At 40.8% G+C, this 16,098-nt stretch overlaps 4 protein-coding genes across 5 annotated transcripts; 2 read left to right on the top strand and 2 right to left on the bottom strand.

The window, feature by feature from the left end:
• The first annotated feature begins 1,081 nt into the window (after nucleotides 1-1,081).
• Nucleotides 1,082-6,819, top strand: LOC122396823 (protocadherin-like wing polarity protein stan). Its single transcript, XM_043395523.1, has 17 exons — nucleotides 1,082-1,148; nucleotides 3,079-3,365; nucleotides 3,454-3,546; nucleotides 3,617-3,724; nucleotides 3,833-3,934; nucleotides 3,995-4,120; nucleotides 4,186-4,380; nucleotides 4,460-4,547; nucleotides 4,619-4,728; nucleotides 4,802-4,948; nucleotides 5,182-5,296; nucleotides 5,366-5,435; nucleotides 5,515-5,625; nucleotides 5,710-5,883; nucleotides 5,968-6,305; nucleotides 6,386-6,657; nucleotides 6,730-6,819. The coding sequence occupies exons 1-17, from the start codon at nucleotides 1,082-1,084 to the stop codon at nucleotides 6,817-6,819; spliced, it is 2,493 nt and encodes an 830-aa protein (XP_043251458.1).
• A 1,138-nt stretch (nucleotides 6,820-7,957) lies between these two features.
• Nucleotides 7,958-9,091, top strand: LOC122396852 (C-type lectin domain family 2 member L). The gene is made up of 5 exons (XM_043395566.1): nucleotides 7,958-8,033; nucleotides 8,109-8,300; nucleotides 8,371-8,475; nucleotides 8,562-8,853; nucleotides 8,935-9,091. Exons 1-5 carry the CDS (start codon nucleotides 7,958-7,960, stop codon nucleotides 9,089-9,091), a joined length of 822 nt encoding a protein of 273 aa, XP_043251501.1.
• Nucleotides 9,092-9,491: 400 nt separating this feature from the next.
• LOC122396812 (nicotinamidase-like) lies at nucleotides 9,492-13,159 on the bottom strand. Its single transcript, XM_043395513.1, has 4 exons — nucleotides 12,470-13,159; nucleotides 11,428-11,689; nucleotides 10,519-10,665; nucleotides 9,492-10,403 (listed from the first exon to the last, which is right to left on the bottom strand). Exons 1-4 carry the CDS (start codon nucleotides 12,694-12,696, stop codon nucleotides 9,981-9,983), a joined length of 1,059 nt encoding a protein of 352 aa, XP_043251448.1. The 5' UTR covers nucleotides 12,697-13,159; the 3' UTR covers nucleotides 9,492-9,980.
• Nucleotides 13,160-13,638: 479 nt separating this feature from the next.
• LOC122396796 (5'-deoxynucleotidase HDDC2) lies at nucleotides 13,639-15,766 on the bottom strand. 2 transcript variants are annotated; one of them, XM_043395478.1, is made up of 4 exons: nucleotides 15,454-15,766; nucleotides 14,668-14,792; nucleotides 14,409-14,577; nucleotides 13,639-14,329 (listed from the first exon to the last, which is right to left on the bottom strand). In XM_043395478.1, the coding sequence occupies exons 1-4, from the start codon at nucleotides 15,514-15,516 to the stop codon at nucleotides 14,099-14,101; spliced, it is 588 nt and encodes a 195-aa protein (XP_043251413.1). In that variant the 5' UTR covers nucleotides 15,517-15,766; the 3' UTR covers nucleotides 13,639-14,098. The 2 variants fall into 2 exon arrangements, with proteins under 2 accessions (XP_043251413.1, XP_043251414.1); XM_043395479.1 differs by having other exon boundaries at nucleotides 13,643-14,329; nucleotides 15,466-15,763.
• Between the last annotated feature and the right edge of the window lie 332 nt (nucleotides 15,767-16,098).

Genomic DNA, 16,098 nt, shown 5'->3' with positions numbered 1-16,098 from the left:
AGTCTTTACGCCGGTTGCCCATGGCAGTGCGTTTCAGTTTACGGTACGTGAATTTGAGGAGTATCGTGCCCCACATAACCACCGTATCCGGCTCCGCGTATCCCGTATAAATCGTTTGGCCCTGCTAAGAATCCTTTTTCCGCGGATTATTTCCGCTCACTCTCGCGCGGCAAACTGCTTTTACCGCTTTGTTCCGGCCGATAGAAAATGCAATTGGCAACTTTAACAAGGATACGGTGATTACACCCAACTCTTGCGCCGGAGTCGCGACTTTTGAGCAACGACTATTAACTCTTTCAACGGTCTGTCTCTTCCCGGCCATCGCCTTGGGCCAGATATCAGCTCAAAGTCTGAAATCGTATTGAAATTTGGTTTAGAAAAATATTGACAAATATTATCTATCGATGACAACGAAGAAAGAAGGAGGAAGACGAACAAAATGTTGCTGGTCGTTGCTTCAACGGTAATTGTTTCTCAATCGGGCAGCCAATTTTACACGTTTGTGTTTCGTTTCGTGTAGGCCTTCTTTGGTTTCGGACACGTAGGATCGACTAACTATCGCTCTCGCCACCCCCACCCTCGATTCTGATGTCGTTCCACGTATCTAGGTTTCACGTAATAAAGTAGTTTCTTCGCATGCTTTCTAACCACGCGTTATGTTTGCTTGTTGCAGACACAGCCGCTCGTTTTTCGACCCGTCGCTCGATGATCGAACGTCTACCCGACAAACATTTGCTCTTGCTTTTGTTGCCCGAGGCCCACCCGTTATCACGCCATCGCGTATAGTGACCCTCGTTTGGCGCGTTTACCCCGTTAATAGTCGACGATTCTCATTTTTACGGGCTTCGTAAAAAGGAACCGTAACTAGTAAGCCCTTGATAAAGTCAATTGCGCGACCGAGAAGCTATCGAGTGTTGAGTGAAATACGACTAACAGAAGACTTATTGCTTCCCGCGTTAAGAAACAGAATTCTTTATTCCTTATTCGACTTCCCTTGAAATCGTAATCGTGGGTTTTCGATCAATTTGCAGATGCATCGGTCGGTGGTGCTCGGACCGGTGAAGGATGTCCTTGGATCGCCATGATAAACAACATTCTGAGGATCCTGGCAATCCTGTGCTGCACGGTGCATTTACACAGTGGCCAATGTGGGTCTTTCGAGCTTTCTCACGCCACCTGCCCGTCCTCCTGCCCCTTCTTTCGCCGTTTCGTCCCTTCTGTTCCCTGGTTTACCCTGCGCCCACCAGAGCCCCCCTCTTCCTTCGGGACCCCCCTATTCACTATAGTCGCGGCCTTAATCGCTCCTTCTTCCTGCTTCGTCGCACGGTTGATCGCGTGCGAACGGTTACGCACAAGAATCGGTGGTTACGATCGAGAGAAGAGTCCGAATCGGGCACGGTGCACGAAAGTCGACGATGTTTCCTGGCCTTTCCGTTTCCCTTCGATGATCCTCGCGACACTTGCAGTCGCGGACAACGATCGAATGACATAGAAAGTCGCCGACATTGCGAAAAATCCGCGATACGCGTCGCGGCTTCTTTCCTTTCTTAACGGCCAAAGGACACGTGTAGAAAACGTTTCGTGCACACGACAATTGGGCCCCGTATTAAAACAGATGCAATAACTCGAATAATAACGCTTTCGAATCTGCCACTTGTTTTCTTTCTTTTTCATAATAATAATATTATTTCGTTTAATCACGAACCGTTGATTTGCTTCCTCGCGTAATCCAGTATGTTTTATTTACATGGCAATTAGCCATTATCTCGTTACACCGGAAGCGCGACAATCGTCGAGATATCGCTTGAGCGGGCGTTTACTTCTCCGCCAGATAGAACCGTGGGAATTCGTATAACTTTTCATTGTCTCCTCGTCGCGTCGCTATAACCAATAAATATATATCAAGTTACATAACAGATAAACGAACGTAAACTTCCACCGAAGCTCGTTATAAAATGCATAAGAAGGAAATATTTTCTTTAACCTCGGTCCGCAGTATGTTCTTGTTATCAGTTAGCATTGCATTTTTTTTTTATTTACATTCGTTGCATTAGCCAGGAACAAAGAACAAATCGTATTCATTTTATAATATTCTTTATCGTTCCTGTTATATTATACTCCGCATAAAATGCTCGGATTTCCATTGATTATGTTCGAATACCAGTAATATATTGTAAAATTAAACCCTTGGAATAGCAGTGGATCCGCGATGCGGAAAAGACCGCTAGCAATGGTGGATGCGAAACGCGAACCGTACGGTCCGCATAAATTTCTTTTAATTGGAATTAATACTATCGTTTTCTTCTGGAAAAGTCTTGGACTGCGGTGGAAAAAGATTACGAAAGGCAACGGCGGAACGTTGTTGCATCGTCGATGTACGCCGCGAGTTTACGGCGGGCGGAATTCCGCTCCAAGGGAGCGCGCCGCGTCTAACCCTTGTGCACGCGTTCCTGTTAAATAACGTCTACGTGTGCACGTTTCGCCGGACACAGAGATATTCTGTACGTGCCGTTTCTGTGAATCTGGATTTCGTTATCTGCACGGGGGCATCCCGAACGTACACGACCGCTCGTGCTTCGTCGGCCATTAAAATGTAGGTAGGTTCCTACCGTGTCAAAGGTGGAGGTCACAGGGTTATGAACAGGAACGAGATTTAACCGCGACTCGTGAGCAAGTTTAAAAAATTACTCCGGCTCGTCCAGAGTACGTTCTGACCTTTTCAACGAGTCTTTCGTCAGGAGGACGCCTGACGAACCGGTTGTTCTCCCGATCTCCGGAAACCCCAAAACCACACGTTTCACACGAACACGGTACCTCGATCAATGGAATACGATCGTTTTTTTTTTACTCGAGGAAGTCTAAGAAACAAAAACCGCGCCGTTCCTTTTATCGCTTCCGGCCTTCTATACGTTTCTTTTCCTTCCTTTCGACTGGACGCTTTCTCTCTACATATACGAGGCGTTAATTGAAACTATCGCTATCCGTATATGGAAGAGTAACGAATTCAATCGATTGGTTCGTCTGCTCGACTGTTTGCGATCGAGCGAGATAACGTAACGAGCAATCGTACCATTATAGTGATCCGTGACGCGCGATGTTTCCTGGAGAATGGTGCCACCGCTGCGCATCTCTTCGTCAGCGAAGATCTGCCGGTCGGTGACACCGTGGGTGTCCTGGGAGTTCTAGGGGATCCTGGACCGCAGGGGGACATTGAGCTCAGACTCCAGGAAATCGACAGTCCCGTGTCCTTTGCGGCCTACTCGAAGAACCTAACTCTGATCAGACCTTTGGATAAGGAGGGTGTCGATGGGCCAGCTAGCGTCTACGTAAACGTTATTTGCGAGAGAAAACACACCTTGGATCCCGTAAGTTCGGTGCACCGTTCCAATCGTTCGATCTTCTTTCGTTTCTTGAACGAGGAAAATATCTAAATTCCGTGTGTCTATTTGCAAGGGATTCGTGATACCGGTTAATATTCGCGTGACCGACGCGAACGACAATGCCCCGCAGTTCGTGAACGCGCCTTACGTACTCAACATCTCGGAGGTAAGAAAGAATTTTCTTTCAAAGTCAAGTGTTTTTCAACGACGATGATCGCTTTTCTTTTCTTGGCCAGGTCACGGTAGTTGGTACCAGAGTGCTCCAAGGAGTACGGGCCGTAGATGCTGATCAGCCGGGGCCTTTTTCTACAGTACAATATGCCGTCCTGCCTGGACCGCATTCGGTAGTTCTTCCATCCCCTTATCTCTCTGAAATATTTTATCATTCTTGGAATATATGTTCTGAAATATAGTGGATACGTTTTGATAACTTTTTAAAATGCTATTCGCAGGATTATTTCGTGTTCGTGAACGCTTTGGAGGGCACTCTGGTTCTGAGGAAACCATTGGATTACGAAATTCTCACAAACTTCTCCGTCAATATTCGAGCGCAGGTAAAGTCATCGTTCGGATCGATAAATTAAAGAAATTTTAAAAATATTAATTATTTTCAGGATCAGGGTAATCCACCAAAGTCATCGACCACCACCCTCCACGTGAACGTGATCGATGCCGATGATCAAAATCCTGCCTTCCAAAGCGATCAATATAAAATCGTGATTCCACGACAAATAAAAACGGTACGATTAAAAATCTCATCCTAAGATCGATCCGGTGATGTAATGTACGATGTATTTGCTATCAGAGAAGGATGTTGAAAGTGGATCCAGCTCCGATAAAGGCCGTGGATCAAGACGTGGGAATCGGTGCTCCAGTTAAATACACAATTCAGGGTGGAATACTGCCGTTCCTCACGCTCAACCCTGAGACCGCAGAGATCGTTGTGACGCGTCCACTGTACGAACACGAGCTCTTATCGCAGGCGACGATCGTTTTAAAGGCAAGAAATATATTACAATATTTTTATAATTTTTTTAAATGCTATTATAAATACTTAATGCTATTATCGATGTCTACAGGCTACGCAGGTAGACAATCCAGACAAGTATGCACTTTCAACGATAGTAGTTTCCCGGGAGAGCGACTGGATCGTGGAACCCACCGCAGGTGAGCAATCGCTTCGTTCGATCGATCGATCGATCCCGGTCCTCCCTAATGTAACTCTGATCGTGAATTAGGTGGAAGATTACCTGTGAAATTCATACGGCGTGATCATCAAACGAGCATCCCGGAAAACACCCCGCCAGAAAGCGTCGTGTTGACGACAGGCGTAAACAAAGTGGATTCCGTGAGTCGAAATCTGAAAATAGAAACGTTGTTAAAGCAAATTCGTGGATATAATCGATAGTTTTTACTTTTAGAATTTAAAATTCTGGCTGGTTGGGGCGATCGAAGATCTAGAGAGGTTCTCTATCACCAATTCCGGCGAACTGATCTTGAAGGGCACTTTGGATTACGAAAGAAGGATCCAGCACAGTTTCTTAGTCTGTGTCACCGACGGCCACCATGTACGTTTAATTGAAAGTATATAAACTTGGACAGAAATCGTTGTTTAAAGCTCGATTTATATGGGTGTCACGATGCTATTACGATTCGATCTCGATGCTACGTTGTACCAATGGAATACAAATGTTAACTCGTATACCGATCAATTAAAAGCAAATTAAAGGAATATTCTCGTCTAGATGTTTTGCAAAACTCGCTCGTAAACTATTCAAACGGAGTTAATACGACGTTTCAGAACGACACGTCGCGAGTGAATGTCTCCGTCGAGGATGTAAACGAATGGGAACCCCGATTTCGACATCCCAGATACGAATTTCACGCTGCAACCTTGAAAGAGGGATCCATTGTTGGTGAGTCGCTTTCTCCTGTACAGTTTTCTTTCGTCGAATTCATTAACGAAGACTTCTCGTAACTTTCAGGAAAACTGGAAGCTGCCGATGGAGACAGAGACGACAAGATCAGTTTGTCGCTCAGAGGTCCGGATGCAAGGTACTAGATAAATTCAAATTATACATATTAAATACCATCGACTGTACATATAGCAGTAGTAACTGTACAACTGTAACAGGTACTTCGAGATACGCGACAATGGAGAGTTGATTCTCAGATCGTCGACGACTATCAACGGGTCTTTGGCTCGTTTGGTAGCCGTGGCTTCCGATTCGGGACGCCCTCCTAGGTATACTATACATATAACATCACCTTTTAATATTATCCGTATCGTTGCTCGATAGAATGTTTCTTTAATTAATTTTTATTAAAGATCCAGCATGATCCCAGTGATCGTGCACATACCCAATAGCGGCTCGTTACCAGTCGCTGCTAGAGCTGCACCTGCTTGGTTGGGCAGTAGCGTTCTTCTGGTTGCTGTCTTTGGTGCTGTCTTGGGCCTTCTTGGAGTCATTATACTCGTGTTAATTTTGTACATATATAAACAGTAAGTGAAACGTATCGATGGAAAGTTTCACGGAAACCCCACCTGTTGGAACAGAATTTTTCATATTATTTGGACATGTTACAGTAAGAGACCGAAAACCAGCGGGTCCGTGAGTTCCGTGGGAACTGCCTACCGTGAAAAATCCCCGGTTCCCTCTGCTTTGAGCCCGACTCCCCAGGTGCTCGGTGCGAGCATGCTCCAAGATGCTCTCCAAGTACCTTGCAGGGGGAATCGTTCCGAGATCGCGCACAGCATCGACGAAAACGACGAAGAGGCCGACGCTGCAAACGAAGACGAACGCGTCGAGCACGAAATCGTCGACGATAACGATCACGGCGCGACGAGGGACACAAATAATGACGTGAACGATCTCGAGAATCCTGTTTTTGGGGCGAGGAACCCCTACGGCGCGACGATTACAAGTAATTGCCTTTGACATTTTGAAAAAGTATCATCCCATAATTAACGTATTCTGATACCGTGTTTTGTCCGTGTAAATTAGGTTTATCGTCGGCCAGACAAGTGCCCTTATACGCGAGGCACAAAGTAGCCCCAGCCCCGAATCCACCAGGTTTATCCGCGACGTCGAATATCCCCAACATCGGCGGCCTGGTTCAGAACATGAACGACTTGAGCGCAAAGTCTAATTTGAACACAGTTTCTTGCGAATCTTCCAATTACTCCGCGGATCTTCCAGACTCGTTGGTGCCCGCCTGGCCCGCCTGCTCCGTTTCCCAGAGGGTTAAAAAACTATCCTGGGACGACGACGACAGGGTAATTACTTGCATGGAAAAACAAATTCGTGGCCATCGTGATTAATTTAGAAAGATTTTATTTTTTTTCCAGACAGTGGACAGCGTCGAAGTAGCCGCCGAAACGAGATCGAGAAACAGCCAAACGGGGACCGAACGACTAAATCTCACCGTGTACTTTTAATTACGCCGCGAAACGAAAGACTGAAAAAGTGCGAGATCGTTCCGTATCGTTCGTCGAACATGATTTCGACCGTTACCGAATAAATTTAAACGCTATGTACATATAAAATGTATAGTTGACTATATTAGCAGTTGATTTGCATCGGACACGGTGGAAATTTCTTTTCTTTTACACGATACCTAGTTGTTTCATTAAAGACGTACAAAGAATGGAGAAGTTTGCTATATTTTAATTCCTTAATAACAATTTTCAATCTGTAAACTAATCGACGCACGATCTAACAAATATTTCTACCAATGGCGACGAATTTATGTTAAGGAGACGACAAAGTTCCGGTTTCACAGAGAGAATCGTGTCAGTAGGGCGATCTTTATAAGAAGTGCTGTCTTACACTCGCCTATTCCATGTTCCACAGTGTGCCAAAACTGTTAACGACATAACTTCTTTACTGGCGATGAGACTTGTCCGCCTAGAAATTAGTCGATAGTTATTTTCCCGATGATTTCTCGACTTTATCCTGCTGGACGTTTGGAATTATAGGCGTGTGCTCGAATGACAGCCAGTGACGGCAATTGCACTTGACGAAAAAAGTGACTAATTCTTTTCGAAGAGGAGAGAAAGTGTCCGACGGAAGGCTGCTCGATCGGATCTCTCGGTCGATAGTCTTGCGTGGATCGCGAATGAAAACGGACCGACCAGGCGAGAAACACAAACGAAGAAAGAAAAGTGGAATGGTGATAGCCACGATACGAGTCCCTGTTTCACGAGTATTACTATTACGTAAGCGAAGTAACAATCGATCTTAACGCATAACTATAAAGTACAGATGGAAATAACGCGTCGATAACTGTCCAACTAATTCTACAAAACAATAGTAAAGGGAAAGTGTTTGTAGACCTAAAAAAGATTATTAAATGATAAAATGATTGCAATTATCGTAACAAGATAAAAAAAATTCTATTAACGATGGGAGTTGGTTTTGTATGTACTTACATATGTATGGTATATGGTAACGCGCGCATTCCTTTGAACTTTCTCAAGGAAAGTTAAAGATAGTGTGCTTCGGACGAAATAAAACTGGTATTTGGTTTTTTCGTAACCTGCTCTAATTAATCTGGTCTCCAGTTTCAGGTCTGCTATGAGGGACAAAGGATCCATTCGTTTGTGTCTTTTGTTAATTTTTCAGTTGAACGTCTGCATGGGAATACCTGGTGGTATGTAAGAATAACAAAGGAAAACATTATTAACGATGTTTGAATCAATTGACGAGGTATTTAAAACGATTTTAGGCTTGTCAAATGTTTCCACCGACGCGATACCGGGACCGTGGTCCGAAATTTTGGAAAACTGGATCGTTTCCGACTCGAGATCTACCCGAGCCTCGAAGGTGATGAAATTTGGCGATAAAACGTTGACCGTTTCGAGTAAAATATCGTCACCGAACAAGAGAGAAGTCACCGAAACCGATCTCTATCTACTCGGTAAAATTGTTTCCCACGATACAATGTTTTCTAGCTACCGACATTTATTAATCGTGATTTATTCCACCAGGCGCGATAGAGAAACTCGTCTACAGAGTAGATTTTCTGGAGAATCGGCTGAGGAGAGCAGAAGAACTCCTATATTATGTGATTTCCGGAAATATCAAGGAAAAAGGTGTGCTCGCGCGGTATATCTATCCGTTTCGTTTAACCTGTAAAATAAAAATTAAAATAGTATTAGATATTGAATAAAATTTTCAGAGCCCTGTCCATCGAATTACACGAAGATCGGGCAGAATTGCTATCATTTCAGCGATCGCGGCTTCGATTGGAAATCGTCGGCCAGCCTCTGCCGCGGAATGGGCGGTCATTTGCTCGAATTCGACACGAACGACGAGAAACGTGACGTGCTGGCTAGCTTGCAATCAAATTCCAAATTTAAAGGGAAAGATTTATGGACGGGTGGATTGAATCCGGGACTATTGTGGATTTGGGCGAGCAGCGCGAAACCAGTTTATCAGAACACGAAGCAAACCGTTCCCGGCGACGGCAGGTGAACACACTTTCCGCATTTTAACGTAAAGTTGTTTCAATCTCAATTACCAAATAAGATTTTTGTACATTGTATTCTCAGATGCTTAAAACTATCCTACAATTCAACGTCCAGGCTGTACGGTTACCAAAGCGACGATTGCGGGTCAAGGCACAAATATGTCTGCAAATTAATGCCAGACGAGTCTGCGAATAAAATTGAGAAAAATGCACGGATGCTGATAGACGGACAACGTTAGACATAAATCACAGACTGAATATTGTTACGAGATCGGAATTCTATTTATTATATTAATATTTACTATGTGCCGAAAGTCTAAAGGAATGTGCAAAACAAGTTTCTACGCTGCTTAATATATACAAGGAATTTAGTAATAATTTAATACTGTTTAATACTTTAAAAGTATTTAATACTGCAATAGCTCAAGCACGATGTATAAATTAAAATATTTAATATAGATAAGTACGTACTGAATTATCTGGAAACGTGAAACCCTAATCTATCCGAATTTAATTAACGCTCGATACTGGTTAAATCGATCAGAATTCTTTTACCAGAAAGTGGTATCACCTAACACAGACCTAACACAACCTGTGGCCAGATTCTTTATATCAAATCTTTATCGATATCCTCGGGATCCTCGGAATTAACAATCGCTGTTTATGTATACCGTGTACTCGGAACTGCAACAACACACCAGCGTATCGTCGAATCTAAAGCTCGATAATATGTTTACGGTTCCAATTTCTTGCGAGACAATTCTTAAGATATCGCCTACGCCACTAGATACGTTCAACGCGTCTCTTTTGTTAAAATGCTATTGACGCTACGTGTATGTACGTACATACGTGTTTAATCTAAATAAAAATATAAATAATACGTGCACGTTTTAAATATATCTATACAATCATACCTGATATACTTTTCTAACACGTTCATCTAGCCTAAACTATTATTTCTTGAGGCAACATGTTTAGGAAATTGAATCTGACAATTCCTTTCTTTCAGGTACAGAAATTAAACTTTTTTCAGGTATACTATAGTGTCTAGAATGTTGTAGAGAATGGTTTCTTCCATAATATCTGAGAAAGTAATTAACTAATTTCTATAAGCATTCCTTTATAGCTCTACTCGGGATCTGATACATGCTGTATCAAATCACGCCCATTCTGAGAACTTTCGGATAACGAAACCGAGTATATCATCTTGGCGGATTGATGGCTCATAACAAGACTTCGTTTTGTCTCGTTCACCAGAGCTAGAACATGGTCGCTGTTAGTGATCAGACCACCGTTCTCCGAGATCAGCTTTTTAGCGGCCTCGATGTCGTCCGTGTTGACGCCGCGACAACAATCATCGATCACGGCCAACGGATACCCCAATCGAAGCCCGTCCAACGAACTGGCTTTCACGCAAACGTCGTAAGCGATACCGCAAATGTACACGTGCGTGACGCTCGCTTTCCGTAAAATTGCTTCCAACTCTATCGAATTCTCGGACTTGTAAAACACCGAGTAAGCGTCCACTTCCGGATTATCGCCCTTTCGCACCTAAAAGACGATCGACTATCAGCGGAAATTATACAAACTCCGTTTATCCGAGTTTATTTCTTCTTCCATTCGGTTAAATAAAATAATTATGTATCTATGGTAAAAACTGTAGTACCTGTTCTGTACCTGGAGCAATCACAAGGTCTTTATGCAACTGTGACCCCCATGTGTTCATCACGCAATGCCTGGGCCATAGTATTTGCTCCGAACGAGGTTCCGCGAATATCACTGTGTCGAACGGTTTAGCATTTTCCTTTGTCACCTGCGCGCGTTCAAACTCAATTACTAACAGAACACGTAATCATTCGCCTTACCGATCGTTTTGTATTTTAACTTCCATTTCAATTTAAAGCCCGTGAAATGGAAGATTTCACCGCGGTTATTTCCGAAGCATGTTTCTCTCCAAAATAAACAAATCTCGCGAGGGTCCAAACAATTTCTGAAGGACCATCTCATAAACCAATGAACCCAAACATCGTATCTTAACTCAACGCTCGGTCTCTTGAGAGGTAAATTATCGCATCGCGACCATGCACGGTTCCCTCTTGTCGAGGAACAAAAGACCGATAGAATCTGGAGAACGTCACGGTGACATACGTTTTTTCCCCCCCGTCGTCGTTAAATTAAGAGTTAAAGAACGTCGAAGGTTACTATGTACATAACAATAAAACGACTACTGCCTCGAGCAGCCTCGTAAATTTCCAGGGAGTCGGGAAGTCTAACCGAACAATGAGAATTCGAAACGCTTCGAACGGGGAAAACGACGTGCACGTGTTTCTACAAAAAAAAAAGAAACTCCTTTTAGAGAAATGTTGTTGTACTCGTAAGAAACCTGTTGCATCGTAAATGCGTTCAAATTCTTTAATAATCAATCGACGTTTACCTTGGTATCATTTCTTCCTCCTGAAAAAAGAATTAAGCATGCGCGCGTGCGAATTTCGATAACGACGACACCGTGTTCTATTTTTACACGCTCGTAAAAAACTACGCAACGATTACCACAATTTCCAGTAACGTTACGTACCTTCGAGTCCGGATGGAGCTCTCGTAAATGCAAATTTTCGTAAAAGCTGATATGATTTCCCGGGTGCCAGTCCTGCGAGTAGATAATTTTATTGAACTGACCCTCTTTTATCAGACGATTTATCGGCTCGACAACGTCCACTCCGTCCTGATTGCATCCGCAGTCACGGAGTGCCAAAGTTCCGTCGATAAAATCGTTTTGAACGTCCACGACGAGTAGAGCGGTCACGGGTTCGATCATTGTCCGCAACCAGTCGTAGAATCTGAAAAGAAACGATAAATACGATGAAGAATAACTTTATCTTTAGTCATCGTTCACAAAAATTATTCAAACGAGTCTTGCTTGATTTCAAGGAAGGCATAACTTTATATCGTTATAGTTTTTTTTGTGGATGAAGATAAAGAGATACAGAGGTCAACTTCTTATTAAATTTCGGAAACTAAGGCCGAGCGGCGGTTATATGTATGTATGTATGTATAGGAAAAAGTTGTTCAAAATGTTGATTTCTATAACATATTCAAAAATTATCGAAATCGTTGTGACCCCTTTTCTAAATAATTACCATGTATACACGAATAATAGTGACCTTGGAAACTCCGGGGGCGGGAGGAATAGTATTGGAAGGAAACTTTTCTCGCAATTATTCATACTGTAAGAACCATTCAAATTATATACAAGTAAAACACCTGATGTATCCAAAAACTGGGAAAAAATAAATATATTACAGTACAATTATAAACTACGTGATTTAAATACGTATCTAATTCCACGACAATGGAAAATTATTGTTTACCATATCGATGGTATCGATATAACAATCGCGGTGCCAATGGTATCGGTGAACAACTTATCCTCGTATAAATCTCTTGAAACAGCAATCAAACTGTTCGATCATCGTATAGTGACGTCAGTTCGTTTCCGGCAACGAACAATGTGCCGAAAAAAAAACTATGATCGTTCGCAAAGCATTCAAACGTAACGCTCAATTACTTAAACGGTTCATTGTCTGTTTCAAACTCAGCATATACATACAGGTACTCACGTTTTCCATTCTTGTCCTTCCAGTACGCCGTCGCGATCGCGATCGAATAAACTAAAAATATCCTGAATCCTCCAATCATTCTGCTGGATCTCGTCCGGTGAGAACAGGGCTGCGCAAATCACGCGAAAATTTGATTCGTTTAAAGTACTTTTCTCGCCCGATAAATCGAGATTGGCCAAAAATTTTTCAGCAGACGGCCATTTTTTCCTACCAACCGAATCGGTCATAGTTTTGGCACCTTTTATTATTTGTATGGCTCACGTGCGATGCTGTAGTAACGTCACGAAACAAACAGTTTCACCGGCCGGTTTGTTTCTCTGCTTTGGAATAATCGATATCACGGGTGAATACGTTTAACGAATGTTTCAATTTGTTCACGATCGACCTACGATTCTTTATCGATATGACTAATTCCTAAACAATAAGATATTACTCTAGGAGGCTGATTATACTCAGCCAAGTTTTCGCCATGCGATGCACAGCTGTTCGGAATCGATCGATCGCTCTGCTCGTACTCGTATTTCGTCGACGATACCACGTGATCTTATTATTCTTACGAAACTCTGTTTTCTGTCGCTTTATTACTTTTCATTCCTGATTAGTGTTTTCTAAAGAAAGTTTTATTATCCTTAATACACGCAATTGGGGAATTCACGTAACATAAGAGTTATATTTATGTTGTACTCTGCTGTTTGCAGATCCTTTCGTGAGCGAACGAAATTTCGAACTGATTCGAATACCGACAAAACACCTCTATTCACCTTTCCTAGTTGTATAACCGACCGATTCCATCGTAATCTCGATATACATAACAAACATATACCGAAGCTTTAGATAGGATACGTATGAATGCGTTACATGACGAATGTATGTGTCTGGGTGTATCAATTACATTTGCGGAAAAACCGAGAAAACTACGACCAATAGAATATAGTAATTGATCGATATATTTTTCGAGGTGTTTGAATTTATATTCACTACCCTTTCCATGTATAAAATTTTGTTTTACATAGAAGTAATAAACCAAACTTTTTAGAAATCTTTTATTGCGGTTTCTGCTTATATTTGACAAATCATTACCAAAAGACATCTTTTAAACGAAAATAAGTAACTTATTTTCAGCATAAAACTAACACAATAATACCTCATTTTTTGTTGAGATCTTAAAATTAAAAGTACAGCTTCCATTTTGATTCTTCTATAGCAACAAAATGTATTTACTTCAAATACTACTACTACTATAAAATAAAACAACAAAATTAGCAATCATTCTTACTTTACTAAACGAAAATGATGTTTTCTTTTTCTTGTTACCTAGTACCATAAATCAAACTGTAATTTTCAAATTTGATTATAGCTACATTTCAAAACATACCACTTTTACAGAAAATAGGGGAAAATATCCTAAGGTGTAAAACATTATTTTCTACCATTCCTTATAGTACCAGGACTATTAGAATAATCAAATATAGAGTATCTGGATAAGTAAAAAATCTGGATCATATTCTCTGCCCTAATATATATAATGCCTTATATATAATGTTTGTTAAATGTAATGAATTAAATGTATAAAAACTGAGGGAAATAAAAAATTTTGATATGCAACTTTTGTTTCAGAGACCTTGTTTGTTATTTTGAAGTAGATAAATTACGACATAGAGCTTCTCTTCTTAAAGTAATTTCAGACACTATTTTATTAATGAAAGGATGCCCGATTTTTCCATGACACGCTACAAAAAATTCCTCCAACACGCCAGGAATATTGTCTCTTTTCTCATACTCGTATGCTTGCATAATTGCATCTAACCTATCCAGATCTTTCACATATTTTGCTTCTGCAGATTCTTGTTTCTCATATTCCTGCGAATAAAAATATATATCAATGGAAAATATATTTATACGTATACATGTGTGTATAGCATATGTTAGTAACGCTTACACGAAAAATTTCCAATATCATAGGTCCTTTGTCGCCTAGAAGTTTACAAATCTCCTCCATAGCTTCATCTTCTAACCTGTGTTTCACATCGGGTGGAATACCACAATAAGGTGTTATATCTCCCACGATGCATTCGGCTAAGTCATGTATCAAAGTCATCTGCATAATTCTACAATTAGCGAAGAATAATTCATTCGATTAATAAAGTTTTGACAATGACAAATTATATACAAACAACAATAAGAACACCATTTCATACTTGATTTTGTCTAAATTTTCTTTGTTATCTACTAAGAATGACAGCATGGCCATCCTGTACATGTGACCAGCAACTGTTTCCGGATCAGAAATTTTCTTGTGCACCCATCCTGTCCTCTTCATGTGCTAAAATCAAAAATATATACACAAGATTAAAATAAATTTTATAACTGCTCTAGGTAGAAGTTATAGTTCAAAATAATCATTCCTGTATATATATATATATATATACAGTGTATACATATATATGTGTATATATATGTGTATGTATATATATTTGTTTTATGGTATGTAAACTTTAATCCTAATTGTTGTATCCTACAGAGCTAGGCAAAAGGTATCATTATGAGGAATTTCGAAGATTTTAAACATTCCAAGATATTTATAATATTAAAATATTTTTATTTCATTTGTTCCCTATTCTGTTTTGACAACGCTTCGTCACTCAAAATAGTGTTTTACACTGACATCTGTCATCCAAAATAGTATTTTACATACTTTCGTTTCAAGCTGTGTGCAGTTTTAAATGAACCAACATTTAACCAGATGACGTTACTATACAATGTTCGATTATTCTGTTTTTCATAAATGTCAAGAATTATTTAAGAATCATTACGTAAGAAATATGCTATATACGGTATAGTAACGAATTTTATCTACATTATTATCTACACAAAATCATATTGATCGAAGTTGATTAGGAATGTCAAATGAAACGTTTGACATACATATGAATATTAGGCGTCTGCCCACGTTCAATGAAACTACAAGTTGATGTGTTCTTTACAATGATATTTACCTTCAATCGTCCAATCAACTCCATGAATTCGTGCAAATTGTTTAAATCCATGGTATTCGAAAATGAATAGCTTCTTCTTGACAAAGTTAAGGTCTACGATGAAACGCACTGATCAATTGAACTTCGCGGGTAATCACCAAACTGCGACAAAGTCTCAATGTTAGGAGTGTATCGTGCCTCAAAATAGCCGACATGCACGCGATCCAGCACTCGAGATTCGATTGGTAGCCTCCGCTTGCAAGCTAAGAGATATATAAGTACACTACATTGTTACCACATACACGGACGCGTACGTCTACGAAGAAATAGGTTACGTAACTGTCGCGTGTAGCTAATTCGTTTCGATTTATAGTTACCTAGATGGCGCGTTTACACCGAACAATTTCGTGGGTAGGGGAATGGACAGTGCTTTTCACATTGGCCACTTTAAAATATTTTCGTTGGTTTTTAATAATTAGAAAAAGTATGAGAAAGAAATAATTTGACTTAAGAGAATAAATGTCATACTGGCAAGATATCTTTCCTAATCTTCTCCCATAGTTTAACAGTTTAAGGGCACACGATTAGCTTATTGAAAATAGAAATAAATTTTGCTTATATTCTACATTAATAATATAACGTATCATATGCTTA

This window comes from Colletes gigas, unplaced genomic scaffold (assembly GCF_013123115.1).
Source record: "Colletes gigas isolate AHSC1104 unplaced genomic scaffold, ASM1312311v1 Colletes_gigas_Sc00008, whole genome shotgun sequence".
Classification (NCBI taxonomy): Eukaryota; Metazoa; Arthropoda; class Insecta; order Hymenoptera; family Colletidae; genus Colletes; species Colletes gigas.
Note: the sequence above shows the minus strand (reverse complement) of the source record. Positions and strands in the feature narration are given on the sequence as shown.

Excerpts from the sequence above, each read along its gene's own strand:
- LOC122396796 (XM_043395478.1), bottom strand. The coding sequence starts at position 15,516 with ATGGATTTAAACAATTTGCACGAATTCATGGAGTTGATTGGACGATTG. Across the intron at positions 14,793-15,453 it reads GATTGAAGGTAAATATCATT|CACATGAAGAGGACAGGATG; the intron begins GTAAAGAACACA and ends TTTTGATTTTAG. Across the intron at positions 14,330-14,408 it reads TGATATTGGAAATTTTTCGT|GAATATGAGAAACAAGAATC; the intron begins GTAAGCGTTACT and ends TTTTATTCGCAG.
- LOC122396852 (XM_043395566.1), top strand. The coding sequence starts at position 7,958 with ATGAGGGACAAAGGATCCATTCGTTTGTGTCTTTTGTTAATTTTTCAG. Across the intron at positions 8,034-8,108 it reads CTGCATGGGAATACCTGGTG|GCTTGTCAAATGTTTCCACC; the intron begins GTATGTAAGAAT and ends AAACGATTTTAG. Across the intron at positions 8,854-8,934 it reads ACCGTTCCCGGCGACGGCAG|ATGCTTAAAACTATCCTACA; the intron begins GTGAACACACTT and ends TTGTATTCTCAG.
- LOC122396812 (XM_043395513.1), bottom strand. The coding sequence starts at position 12,696 with ATGACCGATTCGGTTGGTAGGAAAAAATGGCCGTCTGCTGAAAAATTT. Across the intron at positions 11,690-12,469 it reads GAAGGACAAGAATGGAAAAC|ATTCTACGACTGGTTGCGGA; the intron begins GTGAGTACCTGT and ends GTTTCTTTTCAG. Across the intron at positions 10,404-10,518 it reads TTGCTCCAGGTACAGAACAG|GTGCGAAAGGGCGATAATCC; the intron begins GTACTACAGTTT and ends ATCGTCTTTTAG.
- LOC122396823 (XM_043395523.1), top strand. The coding sequence starts at position 1,082 with ATGATAAACAACATTCTGAGGATCCTGGCAATCCTGTGCTGCACGGTG. Across the intron at positions 4,121-4,185 it reads TTCCACGACAAATAAAAACG|AGAAGGATGTTGAAAGTGGA; the intron begins GTACGATTAAAA and ends ATTTGCTATCAG. Across the intron at positions 4,381-4,459 it reads AGGCGACGATCGTTTTAAAG|GCTACGCAGGTAGACAATCC; the intron begins GCAAGAAATATA and ends CGATGTCTACAG.